Source organism: Diplotaxodon limnothrissa, linkage group LG2, assembly GCF_057381915.1.
Source record: "Diplotaxodon limnothrissa isolate DT_005_m linkage group LG2, D_limnothrissa_male_GT1.1, whole genome shotgun sequence".
In the NCBI taxonomy this organism is placed as follows: Eukaryota; Metazoa; Chordata; class Actinopteri; order Cichliformes; family Cichlidae; genus Diplotaxodon; species Diplotaxodon limnothrissa.
In genome coordinates this window covers 27,226,324-27,249,908 of record NC_140597.1, presented here as the reverse complement: position 1 = coordinate 27,249,908, position 23,585 = coordinate 27,226,324, and the positions used below count along the sequence as shown (strand labels likewise).

At 39.8% G+C, this 23,585-nt stretch overlaps 1 protein-coding gene across 1 annotated transcript; it reads left to right on the top strand.

Annotated features, from left to right (window-relative positions):
• Window positions 1-394: 394 nt before the first annotated feature.
• Window positions 395-21,656, top strand: tspan17 (tetraspanin 17). The gene is made up of 8 exons (XM_085361792.1): window positions 395-999; window positions 10,227-10,277; window positions 13,181-13,327; window positions 14,034-14,204; window positions 14,690-14,815; window positions 15,029-15,076; window positions 16,621-16,737; window positions 16,972-21,656. Exons 1-8 carry the CDS (start codon window positions 913-915, stop codon window positions 17,035-17,037), a joined length of 813 nt encoding a protein of 270 aa, XP_085217918.1. The 5' UTR covers window positions 395-912; the 3' UTR covers window positions 17,038-21,656.
• Window positions 21,657-23,585: the final 1,929 nt, after the last annotated feature.

Here is a 23,585-nt window from a genome sequence, read left to right as displayed (position 1 = left end):
TCACTGACTTACTTAAAGGAGTGAAATTACTCAGCCTGTCATGCCAGAACATTATGGCTGAAATTATGAATTGCGCTTGAGTACCCCAGTTTATTAGAGTGTCATTCTTAATCGACCTTTCTCACTGCAGATATTTTAATGCGTCGTGGCAGGTGTAGGCAAAGGTGTAAATAATGAGCTAGAATCTAGCTAATTATTAATCATTATACATGATTGTTAATATCATTACTCATACTGTCCTGTCCAGTTTTTTGTTTTTTTTAATTACTGTGCACTCCTTCAATTTGAACTCACACTATAAACCTGGCCACTTCCTATTGCAGCTTTTAATGAAGCAACCTCGTACATACAGTGCTTATTCTCTGTGTGGTCAAGCTAGGCTGAGACACAAGAGGCCGCTCTTGAAGTGAAAAGGGCGAAAGCCAGCGCAGTGGTTTTCCCGTTTGACAGCAGGGGCTTGTTTTACAGCACAAAACAACAAGGATGAAGACTCACAAGCGGCGATGCAGCGACACAGATAACATTAGGGAAGTGTAGCTGAAGTACCGCCATCTCGATCATCCGGCAAGCGAAGCGACGTAAACACCAGGCAACTTGAATGTCGACGGAGCTGCAGAGCCGCATCTGTGTGCCTTAGTTGAAGTGCTCCTGGATTTGTTGTTGTTAGCAGCCAATGCTAACTATAGAAGTTGCGAGCTAGCTGGCCTAGCAAGCTAATAGTCAAAGCGAGTTAAAGACAGTTTAGCCACATATGTCTGAGTTTTAACCAACCCGGAAGACTTAACGCGGGGTTTGCTTAGCTGATGGAGCCAGCTAACCTTGTATTCAGTTGTTTAAGAACTGTAGCTTTGGTTGATTATCAGTCATAGTAGTTGCCTAGCTCGTCAGTTAGCCACCACTTTCCGTGGAAGAATGAGTAGAAAACACCGTCATTTTAAAGGAGCCGAAGTCAGCTGCTGTGTGAAATACGTTTTATTTGGATTCAACATTGTATTCTGGGTAAGTAAACACAATGTTGTTACTCATTCCTTTTGTTTTTATTAGAAATTTCACGTAACTAGTGATAACTTGAAGTGCACATTCGTGTAAACGTCGGGAACGTTAGCACCGTTGCAGTTGGCCAATGGAAGTTGATCGCTGAGCTCCATCTAGTATATATTTTTTTGTTTGTTTTTTCCTGAGTCACTTGATTTTAATGAAAGTCACGTTTTTTCCCCATCCATCTATGCGGTGTTGTTGATGTTTAAGTGTGTTGTCATGCACAGAAGTAGATTGTTGTAAATGAGGAGGAAATTATTTGTTTAATGTAGGACAGTGTTCATGCCCTAAAATGTCAGCTACACACTCCATTTATTTAGGATTTAGATTTTTTTTTTTTTTTTTTTTTTGCGTGCCTCTGCTTATTACTTGTAAACTTTACAGTTTTCCATTTAGAAACTTTTGGCCATCAGAGACAGATTACTTATAAATGTAACTTCTCAATTTAAATGTAAAGTTTAGTAAAGAAAAATAAAGGAGCAATTTTCTTTCATAATAGTTTCTGCTCCTAGTTGAGCTGAGCAATAGCATAATTCTCACCAGAACTGATGGGGCAGTGGCAAGTGGTTGCACGTCTACTTTACAATACCCCTCCCTCCATCTTTATCCCGTCTCTGAAAAGTTTCTCTGTTCAGTCTTGCCCACACCTCCCTCCTCACTCATCTGCATCGCCTCTGTGGGCTGGTATAATATAATGTCTGTGGGTGAAGGAATGGCGTGTCTGTCTGCCCCAGGAGGTCTTCCCACACACAGTTTAAAGGAAAAGGCCATACAGTCTGAATACCACCCAACCCTCCCCTTTCCATGCTTTCTTTCACTCTATACTATAGCACCCAGACTGTGCGGGACAGCATTGTTTGTCTTCGCTCACACACCCACAAATGCACAAAGAGTAATGGTGAGAACAAAGGCTGGGAGGGGGGCTTGTAAGTCTGTGTTTTCTCCCATCATACGGTTGCTCTATCAGACTCACAAGGAACACGGACTTCATGTATATCTGCCTTTTCTGGCATTGCTCAAACTTTCCTTATCGCTTCCTCATTCCGCAACACTTTTCCTTCAAAAACAAATATGAGTGCACCATACCTGCCACATATTTCCATGAACATGATATTTGTAGATACAGAGGCTACTATTATCGACATAAATACAGAGTTTATTGTAGTTTCATCTGAATGAGCAATCAACAAGGAAATATTGAGTCATGGGCTTTCAGCATTGTATCTGACTCATTGTGTTCTTTTGCAGTGTTTGACAGTTAGGCCAAGCTAACAGTCATGTGTCTGAATTCTCTGTAAAACAGTGGAACAAGTTCCAGCTCGCTGGCTGTTTCCGTTAATAATCACTAGAAGATGTTCTACTCTTGTCTGTGTGCTGCAGAACTGGATTTGACAGACAAGCCAGTGCATTGCTGAAATAGAAAGAGATGGGGTTTATACTCCACAAATCAACCCATTTGTCTTCCCTCTAGTGATCTTGTCAGGCTTGAAAGGGCTGCCTAAATTGAGACAAAATGCTTGTAAGGCCATAAATATTGTGAACAAAATGGAACAATACTTGCTTTTGGTGTGAGGTTTCGCAGTACCCAGGCTTGCTGTTGACAGCCAGGCATTCTCACCCAAGAACAACACACCTTCTCTCATCCTTAGAATAGACACATTCCCCACATCCAATTAATTAATCACGTTTTCTGCCTGAGCTGCTGAAATGTTTGGGAGCTCTGCACGCTGTAATTAAGAGCTTGTTAAGCTGTAACCAAGTTGCTGAGTTGGTTGAATGCAAGGGAGAGTGTTATTAGCCAGCTACAGCTCTGTCTTTTCAAATTTGGCACCAAAAGGCAAGCTGCATGATTACAGCTCTGGAGCATACCTGTAAACAACCAGGTGTGACGCTATTCGGAGACATGCTCTGTGACTTAGTCATGGATAAACTTGTCTAGTTATTGCAATGTTGATTGCATTACTGATAGCATTTAAGGAGAGCAAGACTTTTTATTGCCTTACCTTTGGCACAGAGGACAGTCAGATTTTCTCAGTATTTATGAAATGAAGGAATAAATGTTGATAAGCTACCTTATTTTCAGCATTTCTCATATCAGGCCGTTTCAGTGACTCTACCTTAAAATGGCGACATGGCAGCTGATCAGTTATATGATATATTATGCCACTTCTGCCTTTATCTCTTATTGATCATTTTGAATTGATATGTAGCCTTAATCACTGAACACAATATGTAAATAAATTTGTCAGACAGCTTTGCAATTACATTAGTGTCCGTTGTGCGTGGGAAGAAAACTTCTTTTTACAGCGAACAAAACCCCTAAACAAGCACCGAGTGCGCAACGACGTAATGGGAAATTCACAGAGAAACTCGCGGATTCTTCAACTGACCGCAGCACACCTGCACCAGCGTAAACCTCCGCCTACTCTACTCCTGCTTTACAGGTGAAAATAGAGCAAAAGGACCGCTGAGTCTTTGACTTTATTTATTTTCTGCTGTGTTTTACTTGCATCTATTTGAAAGACTGAGTGTAAACACAAAAAATATTTTATTTTATGTGCTGGAATGTGCAGAAAATAGGTTTAAATGTTAAACTAATTTATTCCAGTCAGAGAATGTTGCATATAATTAAATTTCTGCTTGATGCATAAAGTTAAAAGATTAAAACTGATAAAACAAGTTAAAAAAAAGATAATTTTCCATTTGATTACATTTTGTATGATGGATTATGTAGAAAAAGTAGAATTGGGCTGAAAGATCTATCGCTTTATCACCTCTTCAGGTTGTAAATCGTGTTTTTAAAAAGTAACTAAGTAATTAATTACTTTTGAAAATGAATAATCAGTAAAGTAACGGGATTACTTTTTTGGGGAAGTAATCAGTAATTAGTTACTGATTACTTCCCCAAGTAACTTGACCAACACTGTTCTTAACACTACTCAACAGGACCGTCAGAATAAAAATGAAAAAAATAAAAATGTTATGTAATACGAAATAAAAGTGCCAGCAGTATTTAAACAAAAGACGTGCTAATAGAAAACTAAAAATGGCTTCTGCCCACAAACTCAAATAAATATTTAAAAGAAATCAAAAAGATTTTCTTTTCCAGTCCAAAATAATAAGTTTGCAAAGTTTACAGATGATTCAGTTTATGACTTCATGATTGCAGTGGATGTGCTCTGGAATGAGGCTTGCTCTTGTCTTTGAGATGATGTTCCCAGCTGCTGATAACTAGACATCCTCTCTGTCATGACTTCAGCCATTTGAGAGGTGCAAGAGCCCCCTTTTAAAACCAACTCATCTATACGCCTGTGCTTAATACTAGTAAAACAGAACAAAACAAAATTAGAAAAGACAGTTACCAATCACTGTAGTTGTATATCAAAGTTTCTCAGACAGTGTAGTGTTCAATGCAAATGAAACTTTATAACCCAAAGAATAACTACCTAATGTAAGGTGGAAGAGGTTTAGTAGAATAAATGCTAATATTAGAGTGAGGAAAAAATAAAAGACTAGGAGACAGTGTAGCTACTCCTGTTTAATGGGTTACTATCACATTTCACTCATTAGCTAACAAAACTGAAATGGTGTTTCTTTAGCAAGTATCATCCTGAGGAGTTTCTGAGAGGTCATCTAACATAAACATTATTAACATAAACTTAACTCTCTAAAATTGACCCGTTCAGAGTTGACATCACAGCTCGGGGTACGTTCGTGAAAGGAAAGCGCCGCTTTGCATAGTCTACATTTAGGTTTGTTTTCTGTGAAATGCTATCATATTTTTTTTAAATGTCTGTTTCCATTTTCTGCCGTCCTCCTGTTTTGTCGTTTGTGCTACATTTCCTATTTTCTACTTCTACCAACACATGGTGTCAGAGTGCGCTTAGTGATATTTCTTCCTTTTTTCTATTCATTCATTCTGTCTCAGAATCTGGTGTTGAATCTTTAATGTTTATTTTCTTTGGACGTTCGAATTAAGTTTTGATGTAAAGAATTAAACTGCAAAAATAGTATATATATTTTGTAGCCATGTGATGCAAAATGAAAGTATTAGTAGTAAAGATATATGTTGTGGAATGTAAGGAGCTTAACAATTTGCTCACCCTGTTGACATTGCTGCTGAGATTGAGAATCACGGTGTCACACTATCCCCCTCATTAAATATTCATTTTTTTAGGGAGTCATGGAAAGGGGATTCACACTATATCCTGTGTGTGTATGTGTGCATGCGTGTGCAGGAGTGGGGAGCTTGATTTGTGTGACAGTTAGTAGAGGTTAATGGGATCAGCTGGCTTAGGGAGGCATCTTTTCAAGTGTTGATAATCTCTTAGTCCACATGGAGAGAAAACCCTCGCTCTGGGAAGGACATATTTTACAAGCAGCACTTGACACCGAAGGAACCTTGATTTGAATAATAATGCAAATAAAGAGACATCTAGATTCAGACTTTATTTAATTAGTTTCTGGTAAAATACATAGGTTTGACAGAATGATCAAATTAATCAAAGCAAAAGAAATGCATTATCCATGCGGGTGAGATTTAAATGAACAGATCCTGAGTGTTTTAATAACATATTGTTAAAAAACCAAAGGTGGTGACTCGTACATTGTTGTGTTGTACAAAGAGATTAGTGCTGTAACGATTTATTGAGTATTTCAAATAATTCGATTGTAAAAGAAAAGTTTTCGACAGAAATTCTTTGCGTCGGCGTTTCATTTAGCACACGGCTCTGTAGCACACTACTGTCACCATGGACAGACAGACGCAAGGGTTTAACCCACATTTGCGACTAAAAACAGACTTTAAACAAAAACACTGATAACACAACAACAGCAGATGGTGAGCTCAGGTTGAGTGAAAGAAAACATGTTTCTACCGTCCAGAACTGCAGCGCTGTTCCTGTCCTCTCTGTTAAAACCTTTACTGGGGAAAAGGTAGCAGGTTTCCTTCATCAAAGCACCTGATCAACAAAGTCCCAAAGCCAGCTGTCTTGCTTAAGGAGTTTCTTAATAAGGTGAAGGACGTTTTGCCACAGAGAGTGGTATTTAGAGATTTGTCTCACATATCTAATTCTATTGCCACAAGCTCACCTGAATTAGATTCAGGTTGTGAGAAAAGTTAGTCAAAATAAGGATGTTACGCAAGCACTATACAAAGACAGTTTGTTCTTTTTGTGTTGTGTATTCTTTCAGTAAGTTCAGTCTAAAATGTACTGGTCTTTAAAGGGAAGTTTGATTTACAGATAAGGTTCCAAAAAGCACAGAGCACAAACACATACTGCCAGTTATCACGGTAAATATTTCACAATACTGTTTAGTTGATCTGTCCTGTCAAATCTCTGCAATAGATTAAAAAACAAACAAAACAACACATTCAGTAGAAATTAGAAATTTCAGGAATCCATCCCGTCTGAAACTTACATTAACTTTATAAAGTATAAAATAACAGTTCACAGACACCCCCCCCCCCCCCCCCCCCCCCCCCCGCGCCCCCAAGAATAAATTAGTACCAGGCATAGATGTCTCTTTAACACTGTCTTCAGTGCCACTTCAAGCTGTGGCAGGAGGAAATACAACCTGATGTGGGAAACAATGATTTATTTCTTGAACGGAAATAAAAATAATAATAAAATTGGTTCTATAACCAAACACCATCCAGACATCACAAAATACTTTTGTGGTGTCTGCATGGTGTTCCTGCATCTTTTGGGATCTTACAAAGCTTCAAACGACGCGTCGACTATTAAATTAGTCGTCGACGATTTTAATAGTCGACTAATCGTGGCAGCCCTAATACACACACATACACAGTCGTAGCCAGACGTTTTGGTAGTGGAACAGATTTTGCATCATGTATTTGCCACATCAGTTTTTTTCTTTTCTTTCACATTTCAGTGATGTAATGAATTAAAAAACATGTCAAATAAATAAATCAAAATATGGTCAGAGAAGTTGACTGATGGAATAAGGTCTCAGCAAGGCTTTGTATGTCACTAAACATTTAAAATAGTCTTCAACGGAATTTTAAAATCCAGTTGAAGACAATGCAGCGAAGCAAGAATAAGGATGAATGTGATCACCTGTTAGTTTTTCTTAAATGCCTAGCTTCTACTGCCTAGACGAGCAGAAGCTAGGCTGGTTGCAGAGGACTGCAAGAACGAGTGGGGTGCGTTTAACCTCCTAAAACCCGAGCTCTTCCATGGCATGCATTTTTAATATCTCTTTGATATTTGGGCATATTAGGACCTCATGAATGTAAAAACAAAGAATTGACAGATTTTATTTTATTTTTTTTACCTGATTTTTGTTTCTGACAAGTATAAGATCCACATATAAGGACATTCGTTTTAAATTTTGATAAAACAGTGGCAGTAGAATGTCCTCGTAAGTGGATATCAGGCCCTTGTAGAGAAAAATTTAGTGTTTTTAGGTCCAGACAACCCAAAATGTGATTGTCCACGTATGTGAACGCCAGGTCCTAGGAGGTTAAAAATGACTTGCAGAATCTAGATGGGAGATGTTTTGATTATGTACTAAAGGCTTCCTTGGTATCGACTGATGGGGTTGGTTTGTTAGATTTCTTAGGTGAAATCAAAAAGACTGGATGAGCTTAAAGATGCAAGATTGAAAATTTTAATACTATGCTCACCAAAATAATACCAGGATGCTTGGCAAGTTATTTGATATTATCCAGTGAGGAGGCAGAGTGACATCCCTAGTGAAATAACAACAAACACTTCGATTGAAAGGGGCGAAAAATGTTGGTGTCTGTATCGGGTTTTGGACATTTAGTTATTTTAAAAGCCTGTGTGGTGTACCTCTCTGTGTGTAGATAAATGTTTGTGGTGTGTAACTCTGGGTACTGGTACTGTTACCAAATGCAGCCTAAAAGTGATATGGAGTTCTCTTGTAAACAAGTAATGTTTTTCACTGTTACTCAGAATGTGTTGTGGTTTCCAAGGTCTGATGAGCCAACTAAATGCATTTCCGTGAAAATATCTGGTTTTGTGTGTTTACTGGCATGAACTCTTCCTGATTAAGCGGAATATTGCGAAAGCAGTAGCTGGACTGAGCATGTCCCGCTTGACCCTCTCAGATAAAAATGTTTCCATTAGCAGAACTGGAAAAATGCCACAGCTTACCATTCAGCTTGTTTCTTACTGCATAATTGAATTACAATGATTTTGGTGTGGTTTAAAGCTGCGTGCCAAAGATTAGGTAAATTTTCTGACTCCTAACTTTATTTAGATTTCTAAAAACATGGCGATGGGTTCATTGAAAATTGGCAAAAACAGTATGGTTTTTTTTGGGGGTTTTTTCTTTTCCTTTTCCTGCCCTGGCTTTTGAGGCTGACTACAAGTTCACTATTCTGTTGGGAGGACAGGCAAACAAGCTACTACTGATGAGATTCCTGGATAGATTGTGTACTGCTCTTTTTGTGTTGGTGTACAACTGTGGTAAAGCGGTGTAGTGTAGGGACCTACAGGAACCATTATCATATCCAAGAAAAGGTTATTTTTTTTAAAATAAACTCCTGAACCATGGAAAAGAACTGGAAAACAGAGCACTTATGAGCAAGGCTTCTTCTGGGTGTAGTCACTAGAGGTGGAAACTGAGAGCAGGCTCCAAAATGTCCAGTCTATTGAATTGCTTTGCCTCCAAGCTTTTCAGTTTCTTTCATCAGTGCGTCAAAGCGTGCTAAGGTTGCACTTTGCAAAACAATGATGTGAAACTGATTGGAATTTTTGCACACCTGAGTCATATGCTTGCCTTTTTCTGCTCTGGTCCTATATGCTGTTCAGACTCGGATAATAAAACTGTTGTATTGATGCTAAAATGTCTTCTTTTTTGCCTAAAAATATTGATCAGCATTGAAGTAGAGAAGCAAAATGAATGAAAGCTTCCATAGATTCCATTTTAGGGTTGAAGCCAAGCTTGACAAAGCTGCTTAAGTAGTTCAGTGCCCCAAATTGGTTATTAACATTCAAATATAGAAAAATGAAAGCAGCCTTGTACAAATGTCCTTATTTTGAATAAGTGAACTAGTAGTTATCCATGTTGTCTGGCGACTCTGATGCATTGTGTTGCTGTGCATTTCATGCCGCAAGACGCAAGTGGTTTCCTTTGTCACGGTTTTCAGCTTCTTTAATCTGCATGAAAAACTTGAAGTCAAAGGCTAAGTGCTGTAATACTCCCACTCTGTCAGTCTAATCTCTTCTGATGTCTGCCTGCATACACTGACTCTTCCTGCTTGTCACTTTCCAGTTGAATCTACCACACCCTTCGCTACAGACGCTTATATAACTACCAGGTCAAGGCAGCCCCCCCAATCCAACTGCTGACTGCTGTTGTTGTTTGCAAGACTGTCACGTTGATCTTGTTAGGTGTGTGCTAATGGGCTGCCATTAGTTTACCTGCTTCTCGCGATTTAATCAGCTTCCCAACAAATGATTTAACACAATTTCAATGAAGCTATTATATTTCAGGCATTACCATTAGAGTTTGCCCCCAGCTCTCTCCATCGACATCCTAAAACTCTTATGAATGCCATTTTGTAGCAGCTAAGCAGCTGATTAGACAGTAACATTTCTACGTGTAAACACCAGAAACCGGTGATTTTTCTCATCCTGTTGCTATTCTGTTGTTTTTGTGTCATTTTTACATCTTTAGACACCGTGGGCTAGTAACACAGCCACTTGGCTTTCAGTCAAGTTGAAGCAGTGAGCCTTAAACTCGTCCTAATATTGACTAATATTGGACGGATTTTCTTTAACCCTTACAGCAGCTCAGTGTAATATCTCTGTGATTTAATCTTTGAAGAATTCACTTTATTTAAAAGCTCCTAAAATCAGTTTTTCTTTTATTGGTCTCTTTCCTATGTGATTCTCTCTGTTTTTTTTAAGTGCACTGATAATTAAAAATGAGAGATCCCTTTGTTCTTATGTGAATATTGTTAGAAAGGATGCAGTGGATGACAAAAGATGAACTAGATTTTTAATTACCACAGTAAAACTCAAGCAGTTCTGCTGTTTACATATGTTGCCAGGGGGACACCAGTGTAATCCACACCACTCCCAAACCATTCCCGGTCTTGCTACAATAACAACCGTATCATCTGTAATAAACTGCTTCAGTTTGTATCAGTTGCCTCCCGTCTCACTGCCGCATCTCTGTGCTTTGTTTTACAGTTACTAGGAGCTGCATTCTTGGGTATAGGCTTGTGGGCATGGGCGGAGAAGGTATGTATAAACACATGCACACAAACACGCTGGCTACGGGTTACCACATAGCTAAAATTCTTCCAGATATCCTAGCTGTAATAAGCTGGAAGTATAATTCATCGGATGGAGTTTGGATGTAAACAGAGCTTTTGAGAAGAGTGGCGTGGAAAATAGAAGCTCTATTCCTGTAACACTTTGTAGCACTTAAAGGCATATAACCTCATAATGTTCCTGGTAAACACGTCTCAGGATATGAATTATGCTCACTGCTGCAGCTCCAGTGTGATGTGTAACTAAGTTTTGTTGAACCAATATCGAGCTAATGGTTAAATTGTTTTTCCGGTGATTGGAGCTTTAAATGGCTGTGGCTGCAAATAAGGAGCCATAGGGTCCAAATGACACACTCATTTGACTTACAGCTACCAGGATTTGAATGCCTTGTGCTTCGTCTCGTATGAAAGCCTGTTGCACGATAAATTGGATCGTATATTTGCGCAGAAACTGGTTCGCTGTTTATTGTCAACGCTGGACAGGCTACAAAGATCAGGTGTTGCCATTAACCTCTCATGTGCAGTGAGTCATGGCTACGTTCAAAACTTCTTTCAGAGGAGTTACCAGTCAATTTGTTCATTAATTAGCAAGAAATCGCTGCACAAGCGTGGAACCATGTACTGATTAGTAACGTCTGGTCATGAACTCTGTGCAAATCGGCCTGCGCTGGAGTACCTTTGTGGAGCAGCGTGAATAATTTAAAGGGATTAGGGTGAATGATGAATAGTGGTTGCTGGAAAGTCGTAATGGTGAGTTTGGGTCTCAGTGACTAAGATGATTAGTTTCAAGCCTGCTGTGCACAGCCAGACTACATTATTGTTTCAGGGCCTCCTGCTAAAATTTAAATGCGTGCAGTTTATTCTGCAGCAGTGCCATAAAAACATGAGCATCCAGCATTGCCTTCATCCTACAGTTTTGTCCTTGCTCAATGCAGAGGGAGATTAACTCAGTACGAGAGCTGTCTCGACTTTAGCTGCAAGTGTTGGGCATGTTCACTACAATATATGACAAGCAAACAGGATGTCAGACTGAGAGTGGATACGCATAGTGGTTTCCTTTTTCAAAATAACTGAAAAATATAGCAGGGATCAGGGTTGTACAAAAATGTGTTAATAAAACAAGCTTGAACTCGTTTTTATGGAGCTTTCGCAAAGTACCTTCTTTAGTGTGCTATCCAGAAACAATAACGACGCCCACTGTTACTGCGGAAGAAATACTAATTTCATTTCCTGCTGGATTTGTGTGATGTTTGCTCACTTCCAAAGAAATAAACTGTCTCTATTTTTCATTTTAATAATAATAATAATAATGGATTGCATTTATATAGCGCTTTTCCGGACCCCTCAAAGCGCTTTACAATACCACTATTCGTTCACTCTCACATTCATACACTGGTGAAGGCAAGCTACAGTTGTAGCCACAGCAGCCCTGGGGCAGACTGACAGAGGCGAGGCTGCCATATCGCGCCATCGGCCCCTCTGGCCAACACCAGTAGGCGGTAGGTGAAGTGTCTTGCCCAAGGACACAGCTACCGAGACTGGGCTTGAACCGGCAACCTTCCGATTACAAGACGAACACCCAACTCTTGAGCCACGATCGATTTTAATAAAGACAGCCAGAATATAAACCAAAAATGTAGGGGAAAAAACCCACATTTACAGTTATAAATTGATTTGCAAGGCTTTGAGTGAGATAGGTATTTGATCTCCAAGCAAAACATGACATAGTACTTGGTGGAGAAACCTCAGTTGGCAAGCACAGTGGTAAGATTTTTCTCATTGCACTGAGCCCCAGACTGAGGGTGATTTATGTTCATTTTCTATTTCTTTCATTTCGGAATAATCGCACCAACAGTTGTTACATTCTCACCAAGTTTCTTGGTGATGGTGTCGTAGCCCATTCCAGCCTTGTGCAGGTCTACACTTTGTCCCTGACAGACTTTGACAGCTCTTTGGTCTCGCCCTTGGTGGTGGAGAGGCTTGGCAGGTGTGCTTTGTACGCTTTTTACGCTTAATAGGCTGAGATCAGGACTATCCTTGACTGATTGATTGATTGGCTCTGTGCCAACACACACTCGTGGGAGCCAGAATTCTGGCTGGTTTGCAGAGGATGAAATACTTGTTTCGCTCAATGACATGAATAATTTCATATGTAATGCAAACTTTATGTAATGTGTTTTTTCTCGAATTTTGGATAATATTCTATCTACCTCCATTAAAATGAAACTATCATAAAGATTAGACACTAATCATTTAATTGAAAATTTTGGAAAATTCAGCCTAAGATCAAATTTATTGCATCAAAGTTGCAATATACAATATAGTTAAGAATTGGGAATGATTACATGTGAAGTCTGTCTTGTTGTAAATAATTCTAAGAACGCAGAGGCTGACAAAATAAGATGGTGGTCACACTGTGGCTTTCAGAGAGGAGAGTGGAAGGGCAAATGTCTCTGTATTTTCAGGAGGCTTTGAAGTTTGCCTCTTGTGAGAAGTTACTTGTTTTATAATTTTGTCACAAAAATGCCATAGAGTGAGTGCATGTTGCATTTAAACTGATAACAAAACCTCAGCGAGGTTCTTTATTTTATTTTGAAAACATCACATTGATATATAAGAATGTAATGGAATAACAGTATTTCAGTTTATTAAATTTCCCTGCTAGAAGTCTGCATCTGTGAACGGGGCCCAGCAGGCTGTGACATTAGTTAAATCTCACTTTTTCTCTTTGACATCACAGGCTCTTCTCAAGGTTAACTGTGTTTTTGTAAAAGGAGAATTTTTACTGAGACCTTGTCATGGGGATGGTAAGGATTGATTTTGGAAATATTATGGTCTGAATTTTAACCACTCTTTTGTCTTCCCCCTCAGGGCGTGCTGTCCAATCTGTCATCCATCACAGATTTAGGGGGCTTTGACCCTGTATGGCTCTTCATCGTTGTCGGAGGGGTCATGTTCATTCTGGGCTTTGCTGGATGTATCGGAGCGCTCAGAGAGAACACCTTACTGCTTAAATTTGTAAGCCACCTCTAGGCTTTATGTGCACAGACACTGTTTTAATTATTTCACACCCCTTAGATCTGCACTTCACACCAGGGCTGAAGGTATCTGTGTAGCAGGTGTCACTTTGACTCGTCTGAGCCAAATGCTATGAATGATGGTGTGGCACATCATACCTCATCAGTAAACCAAATCCTGTTTAATGATCAGAAAGGTATACTGATCCACTGAAGCCTATTTTTTTTTGTATGCGTGTTAGGCAGTTCTTTCTTCAGCCACAACACCACCAGGATTTATTTGGGTTCAGCTTTATTGATAAAAACCTGTGACTGACAGAGACAAACTCGCCTTGTTGCTGCCTGCGATTCTGAGTAGCTATTAACTCCAGCAGATGTCCATTAGCAGCAGTAAATCAGGCATCAGCGTGAGGAGCTAATGCGGCTTTTGTGCATTTATCATCAGCATCTTCTCCTACATTTACTGTAAAGGGATTATTCAATAGGACCTGTGGGAGTGCAGTTTTTATTGCCACACTCTCACTTAGCAAATCAGGACAGGCCCTACAAACTGACCTGCACAGGAACATTACATTAAAGTTGTTCTTACACTCATTTTTAAGCAGAAGCAGGGAAAGGCACAGGATTTTCTTTGGTGTTCCTTGTTCCCTGCTTGAAGTGACAGGTGTATTGTTTTCTGTTTGCATGTGTTTACTTGTACTTTTCAGTTTTCTGTGTTCCTGGGTTTGATCTTCTTCCTGGAGCTGACTGCAGGGATCCTTGCCTTCGTCTTTAAGGACTGGATCAAAGACCAGCTTAACTTTTTCATCAACAATAATGTCAAGGCATACCGCGATGACATCGACTTGCAGAATCTCATCGACTTTGCCCAGGAATATGTGAGTTCACCCCCACCGATGGTATCTCTTATCTTAAAATCGTTCATGTCTCTTTGCTGGAAGAAGTTACTCCCTTTCTTAGAAATGCGGCTATACATGTGAGCTCAGAAAATGATGAGTCAGCCTTGTTATGGTAAGAATGAAGAGACTCTGCTGCTGCAAATGTGGAGTGGTTTTTCTGATTAATGTGATTGTATTTCGGTCAAATGGCTATCCAATTATGTGGAGGAAGCAGTTGAGATCATTTGCTCCTGTGTGTAAACGCTAGGTTCTGTCATGAGGCACCCTAAAGGCGATTAGATTGGCTTTTGTGTTCATACTTGAATCTCACTGTTTGTAGTCATTACCTGCCATAGTAAGCTAACAACCTAGGCTGACCTGAGCCAGCCTGTTAAGGGCTCAGATGGCAAGATCAAAGAAGGTACATCTGTGTGTTTACTAGAGTTAGCTGTTTAATCTCTGCTTGTTGTTGTTGTTTGTCCCAGTGGTCATGCTGTGGAGCGCACGGGCCTGACGACTGGAACATGAACATCTACTTCAACTGCACTGACAGGAATCCCAGTAGGGAGCGCTGTGGCGTTCCCTTTTCATGCTGCATCAAAGACCCTGCAGTGAGTCGCGTTTCAGCAGCACAAACAACTGTCCATAATCAGCTTTTTGTTTCGTGTAATACTCTGTAGCCATGCATCATGTGTGTCAACATAAGAAGTTTCTCTCATGCAAAGAGTCATTATTTCAAACCTTCTGACCTTAGGTAAAATTGTAACGGATGAATGTGGTCGAGGATCCCATTTTAATCTCCATTTGGTTTGGTTTTTTTGCAGGAGGATGTCATCAACACACAGTGTGGTTATGATGTTCGGCAGCAAATGGTTGGTATCTCTTCTATTTCTGTAGATCTCTTTAGACAAGGAAATCAAGGAAATCTGTAATTTAGAGTCCCAACAAATTGCAACGCTTAACCAGTTCTCATGCGATAGAGTCAGCTGCAAATGTGGAGTTCTGCAGGAAGAAAGAAATCTTGGTTAAAATGATGCAATGCTGCTGGAGAGAAATACTCCCGAGGGCGAATTGACTGACAGCCTGCAAACCCGTTTGACTGAAACGGTCTAAGTTGTCGAACGCAGAGTGACAGTTGGGTTCATTTGTATTGGACTTGATTGTCAGTCGATCAAAAAGTAAATTTGTGTTTGAAATGCAAAGGAAAACCAATTAAATGTGAGATTTTATGGCATTCTCTGCATTCTCTCTTTAAAACTACTATAGGTAAAACCAGATGGCTGGTGTTAGATATAGAGAACATAGTGGGTTAAGTAGCTTACACAGACTAGTCTGTATGCTTCTTGCCTTAATAACAGATTGTTCTTCTAACAGGGATAATTAGGCTCCAGTTATAGCCTCAAGAGCAGCCTTACTACACTCTGTAATTGGCGACTCAGTGGGTTATGCCAGTCCGTTCCCTTTTCCTCTGTGTGTGTGTGTGTGTGGGTGTGGTGGTTACAACTCACTGCACTGCAGTCAGAAAGATTGCTGTTGCTAGGCGAGCTGCAGTACAGTGAACCACCTGCCATTGAGTTGCTATGAATTCATTTTCTGTGCGCTAACGCCCTGGCCATTGACATTTTGCTGAAACTATCAGGGATGTGCAGAGAGTTCCTGTGCAGCACCTGAGCGGGGAGCAGGGTGGGAAAGAGGAAGAGCAGGAAGTATGGCAAGGACAGGAGCACAACAAAGGCAAAGGGCTGAAATAGCTTTAGAGGAAGTCCACAGCTATAACAACATTGCATTTCCTGCTATTTTTTTTGGCTGCAAAGTGGCTCTCTCTACCTCATTGGTCTAAAACTAGATTTCAAGTTCTGGGAGAGAACAAAAGATTTTCCTGGTTGACTTGTCTGAAGGATAACAAAGAATGAATTGTACAGCGGTACCGATTCTTATCCCCTTTTTAGTTTCGTTGCAGCGTTAATTAAACCTGTTTTTGTTTTTTTTGTAAAAATGTTCGTGTCTGAGTAAAGCACGTACATCATCAGCTGGATCCAAAAGCAGAAATGGCCATCTGTCAGGCAACAGGAAACAGCTTTTGTCTGTTCAGTCCACCAGTGTCCTTGGTGGAAAAGAATACACTGCATTGATAGTCAGCGTAATTGAGAACACTGACATGTTGCAATCTTAGGCTGTGACTCAGCTTATCGTGAGGTCTTCACGCCCTCATCAACTGTGATGGAGTCAGTGGGCAAAACACTATCTTGTGTTTGTGTCCAGCATTAGTCATAGGGCAGAGTACCAGTTTTTGTTTAAATAATGAGCAATGCCAGCTTCCTCTCAGAGAGCAGATCATTCAATATGCTGTAAATTAAACACGTTTTCTCGCTCAAAACTTTAATGCACTTGAATTATGCTCATGTTTGTGAAAAAGGAGTTGGACCGGCAGAAGTTTATCTATACGAAGGGCTGCGTGGGACAGTTTGAGAAGTGGCTTCAAGACAACCTGATTATTGTAGCCGGCGTCTTTGTTGGAATTGCACTTTTACAGGTAATGAGCTGTTGTTTGGAGATTTCTCACACTAAGAAACCTGCTGTATTGCAAATGAGGCCTTTAATTAAAACTAACAATAGTTCTAGTTTTTTGATTTTATGTCTTCGCTTCCATCTAGTGTTGAGAACATGTAACTGTAGTTTGGTTTTTTTGTTTGTTTGTTTTTTGCCTTAATCCGGTGACTTAAAATCCTGTGTGGCCTTTTTAAAAAATGTTTTTATTTTCTTCTAGATTTTTGGTATCTGCCTTGCTCAAAACCTCGTGAGTGACATCAGAGCTGTCAAAGCCAACTGGTGACAGGAGAATTGAGGTGGGGCGGCCCCAGCACCAAACTCGCATAGCACACCGTCCGGCTGAGGCGGACAGCCGGCAACTTTTGCCACTGAGCTAAGCAACACACACACACATGCTCTCACACACTGATATGTGTGTGAGTGACGCTCGAAAAAGAAAATATATTTCACAGACAAACCAAACAGTCAGAACTTTGTTTACCACTCAGCTGGGATTTTAACCCAAATATACAGAAGAGAGTCCTGCCTACTTTTTTTCCCCCTCTATTATTTTTTTTCTTTCGAGAAATTTATTTAAGGCACGCAGTTGCACAAGGACACCAGAAAACTCGGAGATCAGAAGCCATGGATAAAAGACAACAACAGCAAAAAAACAAAACAAAATGAGGAAAAACGTCTTTTTTCCAAAAAAAAGAAAAAAAAACTCAAGCAACATGTTGTCACAGAGCCTTTGTCCTGCTCCGCAAGGGGGCTGAAGATCTTCCCTTAAAGTCAGCTCGCACCCACACCCACACTTCCTTCTCCTCCAGAGGACGATGACTGGCTGGCCGCATGGATTCGTCTGCGTGTCATTTTTCTCCTTTGTGACCTTTTTTATGACCACTAAAAAAACAAACAAAAGAGAGACTGAACTGAACACTGGTCGGTCATATCTGCAAATTTAAGTCACTTCAAGAGTTTTCTGTTCAAGTTCAAATGTAAAAAGTGCCATTAATTTCCAGTTTTGTGTCCTTCCTGTTCTGTACATGGAACTTGTGCACCTCGACCGCCCCCTTCCCTTATACCTCAGGGCCTGGCTAAAAATGTGTTTCCTTCCGCCAGTTAAAAGCATATCTTATTTTTCCATCCGTGTCTGTTGAATTTAGATCAACGCCAAAAGTTACCCCATTCGCCCTATGGTGATTGCATCATCTGTTTGAGTGTATTGTATGACATGAAATAGTAAGGATTGTAAGTGTGTGCTATACAGAGAAAGAGGGTTTAATGATAGAGGTTGTTGTTTATCTCCGAGCATCCCTCAAGCACATGGGATTGCTAGTTTGGGGCCTTTTTATCTTCTTTTTTCTTTTTACTTGACTTCTGTGTACCATATTTGTCTTATATTTTTGTCTTTGCAAAAGAACATATGTCTGTTGTTAAAGATGTTCTTTTAATTCTTCATTCATTTCCTGTCATTTATAGATAAATCTGTTCTCGGGTTCATTGTTAAGCTTTACAGGCACCTGTTTTACTTCCAGCTCATCAGTCAGCTGCAAATTAGCTTCGTATTGTGAATGTTAGCGGTCCTAATGGAGACCAAATAATATCATTAGCTAACTGCCAAGGTTTTGTCTGGCCACAATTCTGTTGTTATTAGGAATGCCAAACGATAACAAATGGCATTTCCACGGCCAAAATGTGAATTCATTGTCCCTCCATGTGGGAAGTGCCAGTTGAACCTAGAAATCAAATGACAGTTAAACAATGTTACAGTAACGCTTTTATCTTTTAATTCAGTGTTGTCTTTTTTTTTTCCTTTTGGATTGTTTTTTTTTTTTTTAAATAGAATAGCAAATACACGCCGTACCATTTTAATATTAGCGACAGTCTCAATATAACATGAATGCTGCTTTTAACTTTGACTAGATTATTGATGGTGTATTACAATAGTCGAGCTAACAATCTATCTCACGTGGCGGCATTTGTAGAAAACGGTCTGGCCGCTACGGTTTCCATCTGAGGAAATAGTCACATTGTTTTTCATGTTAAAGTTTACACATTATACGTCACCGCCTTTTTAATTATTATGGGGTCCCCCCCCCATTTATTCAGTCATTCAGAACACTCTTGGAGTGAGTTCAGTTCTGCTATAACTGGCTTCACTCAGTAATTCTGTATATTATTCAAAGCATTTAACCACAACAGCTGTTTCTGGCTGTCACAATGTCATTCGGATACATTGCACAAGCTAGATTAGGAACGGATTTACTTGACTGCACACACAGGTCCATATATACACACTTTAGATATATACACACACACTCTCAAAAATGAGAAAACATGTTTGGAATTGCAATGCAGACTAGCTGAAAGATGAGTAGCATTAATATTCTGTGAACAGTGCAGGAAAACTTTCCCTGCTTCTCTCTCAGAGTCGGTCTGCAGAATACATATACATAGGAGTTCTTTCAGCGACGCCACCTTAAGATCGTCTGTCGTGTGCACATGTCACATGTTGCTTTTCACCCACGCCCCCTCCCTTTTGAAAAAAAAAAGAAGAAAAAAGAAGAAGAAAAATCAAAAATCTACCTGATCATAGTGCACCTGTTTCAGAGCCTCTACCATTCTGATGTATTTTTAAACATCGGGCTCTTTTGACAAAAGAGGAACACACAACAAAGTGGGAGTCATTTGAGTTTAGGCGCCGCGAATGCACAAGTAGAAATATCGCCAGCGGAGAACAATGCATCTGCACAAGAGCAACAGAGCCTTAATGACTTCTCCCCGGTTCAGGTAGATGCGTGTGTATAGGAGAGGCTCTTTTATATCAGCACTTTAGGTCTAATCAGTGAGTAACAGCTTCCAGTAATCTCCAAAAACAGATTTCATTTAGAATAAATATGGAGTCGTTTTACAGGATGTACTTGCAGTTAATTCTCACCTGGAGTTATATTTTCGTGACGTGCCGCGAAAGTTGTTTGTCATGCTTTGTGTGTGGGCTTCTTTGATTTCACTTACTGTTCAGTCTGTTAGATGAATCTGGATGAAACGTGTGTGTGTGTGTGTGTGTGTGTGTGTGTGTGTGTGTGTGTGTGTGTGTGTGTTTTGTTGTTTTCTTTTTTCTCTTCCCTCCATACATCTGTGGGTTGAAACGAATGTGTGCCACTAATTAACAAATGAGAAAGTTTAACAAATCTGTGAAGCATTTTCATGTTTTTTTTTTGGGTTTTTTTTCTCTCTTCTAAAAATCTTAATTGGAAAGTCTTTGCTCAGGGTCTTTAACACACCGTTCCCTCCAAAGACCAAAGAGAAATAACAGAAGAGTGCATTTGCATAGGATGAGATCCTGTGTTATGTTTGATGAAGTGAAGAGCTGCAGCCGTTTGAGTTATGCTGAGGATCTGGCTGAACGCAGGCGGAGGCCATGAGTGTCAATTCTCCTGGACTACAGTTCTGCAGCTCTTAAATAAAAACCGCTCTGCAGCCAACATCATGCTTGAATGGATGTGCCAAGACAGTCACCTTGGTAATAAGGATAATGATGCCATAATAATTCGCAGTAGCCGCCTGGCAGGATTTAAATATGCAGACTCCACAGAGGTGAACTTGCTCGAGTATGTTTGTTTTTAACGGCTTTGGCTAATTCTGCTTTTGTATTCCTGTAATGCAGGGTAAAGCAGGAGGGAGAGAACGATGCTAATTACGCTTTGTCCTTTATCATAATGGCCTTGCATCAAGAAACACCTTCTTAATTTTCTCTGCTTCCCCCCTGTGGGTGCTTAAATCATTCCCGAGAAGGAGCCTTATACATACCATGAATGTACAAGTCTGTTATCAGCGTGGACCTACTGCTCCACATTCAGTTTGAACTTCCCTTTATCCTGATGCAGTGCAATGCATAACATGAATCGAGATAAGGAATGTGAATCAAGAGTATGCGGAGATGTTTTAATGTTCTTTTCTTGAAGATTTCTACATTTTTAAATATGTTGTAGCGAGCATGAAAGCGGATGAGCATTCCTTTTCCTCAGTCTCCGTGTGTGTGTGTGTGTGTGTGTGTGTGTGTGTGTGTGTGTGCGCAGACCTACATTTATATGCAATCACAAAACCTTTTTAATTAGCAGATACAACCAGTTAACATCGTCCTGGTTTCTCTGTGTAGCTGAATATGTGGATCTTTTTCTTTAAATACACAAACTTGTCTGTTCAGGTTGGAATAAACCATTATCGATTATTCATTTGTACTGATTGAATTATCTGAATGAGCCTTTTAAAAATTGCTTTACAGGTATAATTCAGAGTGGCTGCCAAGTGCGTCGGATGACATGTCCTGCGAGCATGTTTAACAGAAATGAGCAGCACATCAGACATTTGTACGTCTTACCTCATCGTGTGCACGTGCTCATGTCACACAGAATGCAGCTTAACTGGCTCGTTTGCTAGCATATGAACAGCAATACCACACGTGTTAGTACCGACGTTCCCAAATCGAACACATTTGTGGTTTGAGCTGGTATGAAAACGCATTTGTGTTGATTTGGCGGGTTTTACAGAGATGACATTTATGAAGACAACTTGTTTGTCAGTCTGATATAAACCACCACAAAAATTTCTGAAGATCCTCTGTTTTCTTTGTTTGTTTGTTTTTTATGTTTAAAGCTTTGTGGATAACAGCAGAATAATACCACAATCGGCCGTATTTTTCCGATCTGCCTACTCCGAGGGGTAACCTCGTGAAGAAGTGTTGTAAATGAAAACTGTGGGACTTGGTCTTTTACACTGTATATTCTGTTAATACATGCCTCTTTCATATATTAAAGGATTATTGATAAAAGTGTTCTTTTTTTCCTTTGTGGTTTATGAAAATAATCATGAACGCTGGGCCTTATGTATTTATTTCTTTTGTCCGAAATCCTTATTCATCATTAATGACACATGAAAAAGGAATGAATGGCCAGTACATGAATACGTGGCCTTATGATGAAGCCTAAGTAGCAATAATAACATTTTTTTTCTTTCTTTCTTTCTTTTCTTTTTTTTTTATGTAATAGGTCTTTCAGCAATCCTGACCCGTATTTGAGATTAAGTTATTTCTACTTGTACATGAAGTCTAATGTTACAGAATATTGTTTATGGGGAAGCAGGCCTACCTAAAGGGCAAAAGATGAATGCTAAACCTACTCATTTACTTACTCTGGGGGTGTTGTTAATGTCTCCTATGTTTACAAAGTCCTTTTAATTCATCATATTTGGATAAATTTAGCCAATAGAGGGAGACAAATAGTGATTCAGAGCTCAGATGCTGACACAGTGCTGCTGTGACCTCCTCTGCTAATCCTGAAAGTCAGAGAAAACGCCGTGCAAAAAGCTGTGCGTTTCTGTATTGTATTCTTGATGTTATTAGCTTTTGTAGAACAGCTCAGATCTATACAAACCCATCCCGTCGACCTGCTGTTGCAGCTCTGCCTTATGATAACAAGATCAAAGAGAAAAATTAATCAACTAGTTTAATCCGTGAACTTCAGAGACATTTTCTTACGCATCTCAGAGATGAAACACTTCATAGTTATGCACGCACTGCTGTTCTTTCCCTGGCAGTAAACAAATAACTTAACAGACAAATGTCACTGGTCTTTTCCATCTTTGTTACCGTTTCTGGCCACGGGGGAAAACGAATACACCGAAAGTCTTAACTTATTACCAAAAAAAAAAAAGCATGCAGCTTCATGGACAGACCAGCCAGTACAGCTCCCTCTTTTCTGATTTGATTTAGAGCAGCTGCTACCATCATCTGTCCAATAGATTTGACTGACCTTGTGTTTTTATAGGCGCAGGAAGCATCTTAGGCACCAACAATTCGCTTTCATACCATACTGTAGTTCATCACTGAAAACCAGACCAATTGATATCATTTAAAAGACACAGTTCAGAGAGATCACTGCTCGATGCATGCTCCATTTCCTTTATGAGAGACGTTTAAAGATTTAATCTCCAGATTGTATCTCACATCTGGAAGGCTACATCAGACTCTGCTGCTTCTGCAGTCCCTATTGTTACTGCCTTTCATCTTTGAGAGGAAAGCAGAGCGCCTGACCTTCTCACCTTAAATAATATTAATCACAAGTGTTATGCTTGTAATCTTTTAAATTTGTTTTGATATTATTTTCCCCCCAAGTTCAGTGGAAAAAGTACGGGATGGGCGTGATAACAGAACAATAGGGATAGATTTAATAACTTGCATAAGTAAAGCCTCTTGTTATATCCTTATCCCCCTTGTCCAATAACAGCGCTCACTACATCAAACCTTTCCTTCAATTCCCGTGATAAAATGAACAGATATTGAGCATTTAGTCTCTGGCAAAATAACTCAACAATAAAGGTTAAACAATAAATGACAATCAGATTTTTCAATAATAGAAATAAAGCAAAGCTGCAGTGTGAAAAGTGACCAGGACTACCAGCTTTATAATACTAGTAGTATTGATCTGAACCCACCCTTTTTTTTTGGTCTCACATCAACTCACTGAAAGCTGCCTGCTTGAAGTCTGGAAAAGATCATGGTCTGAGATTCATGCTACATGTGAATCATACTGCTGAGTCAGATCTACGTCGTAACTCACGCCATAACTGCAACCCAATTTTAACCCTGGACCGCAACCTCCTACTTAACCTGACGTGCACCTCCCGAGAAATCTAGCTACATGTCGGGCTGATGCATACCACAACGACTTAAAAAGCATGGAAGGTTACGCTGTAGGAATAATAGGAGTTTCCGGTCATCTGAAGCATTTTTAGAAAGCTCTATTTCATGTTCTTGCACAGTGCCAATTCCAAATCTAAAGATGCCAGCAC

Excerpts from the sequence above, each read along its gene's own strand:
- tspan17 (XM_085361792.1), top strand. The coding sequence starts at position 913 with ATGAGTAGAAAACACCGTCATTTTAAAGGAGCCGAAGTCAGCTGCTGT. Across the intron at positions 14,205-14,689 it reads TCGACTTTGCCCAGGAATAT|TGGTCATGCTGTGGAGCGCA; the intron begins GTGAGTTCACCC and ends TGTTTGTCCCAG. Across the intron at positions 14,816-15,028 it reads GCTGCATCAAAGACCCTGCA|GAGGATGTCATCAACACACA; the intron begins GTGAGTCGCGTT and ends GTTTTTTTGCAG.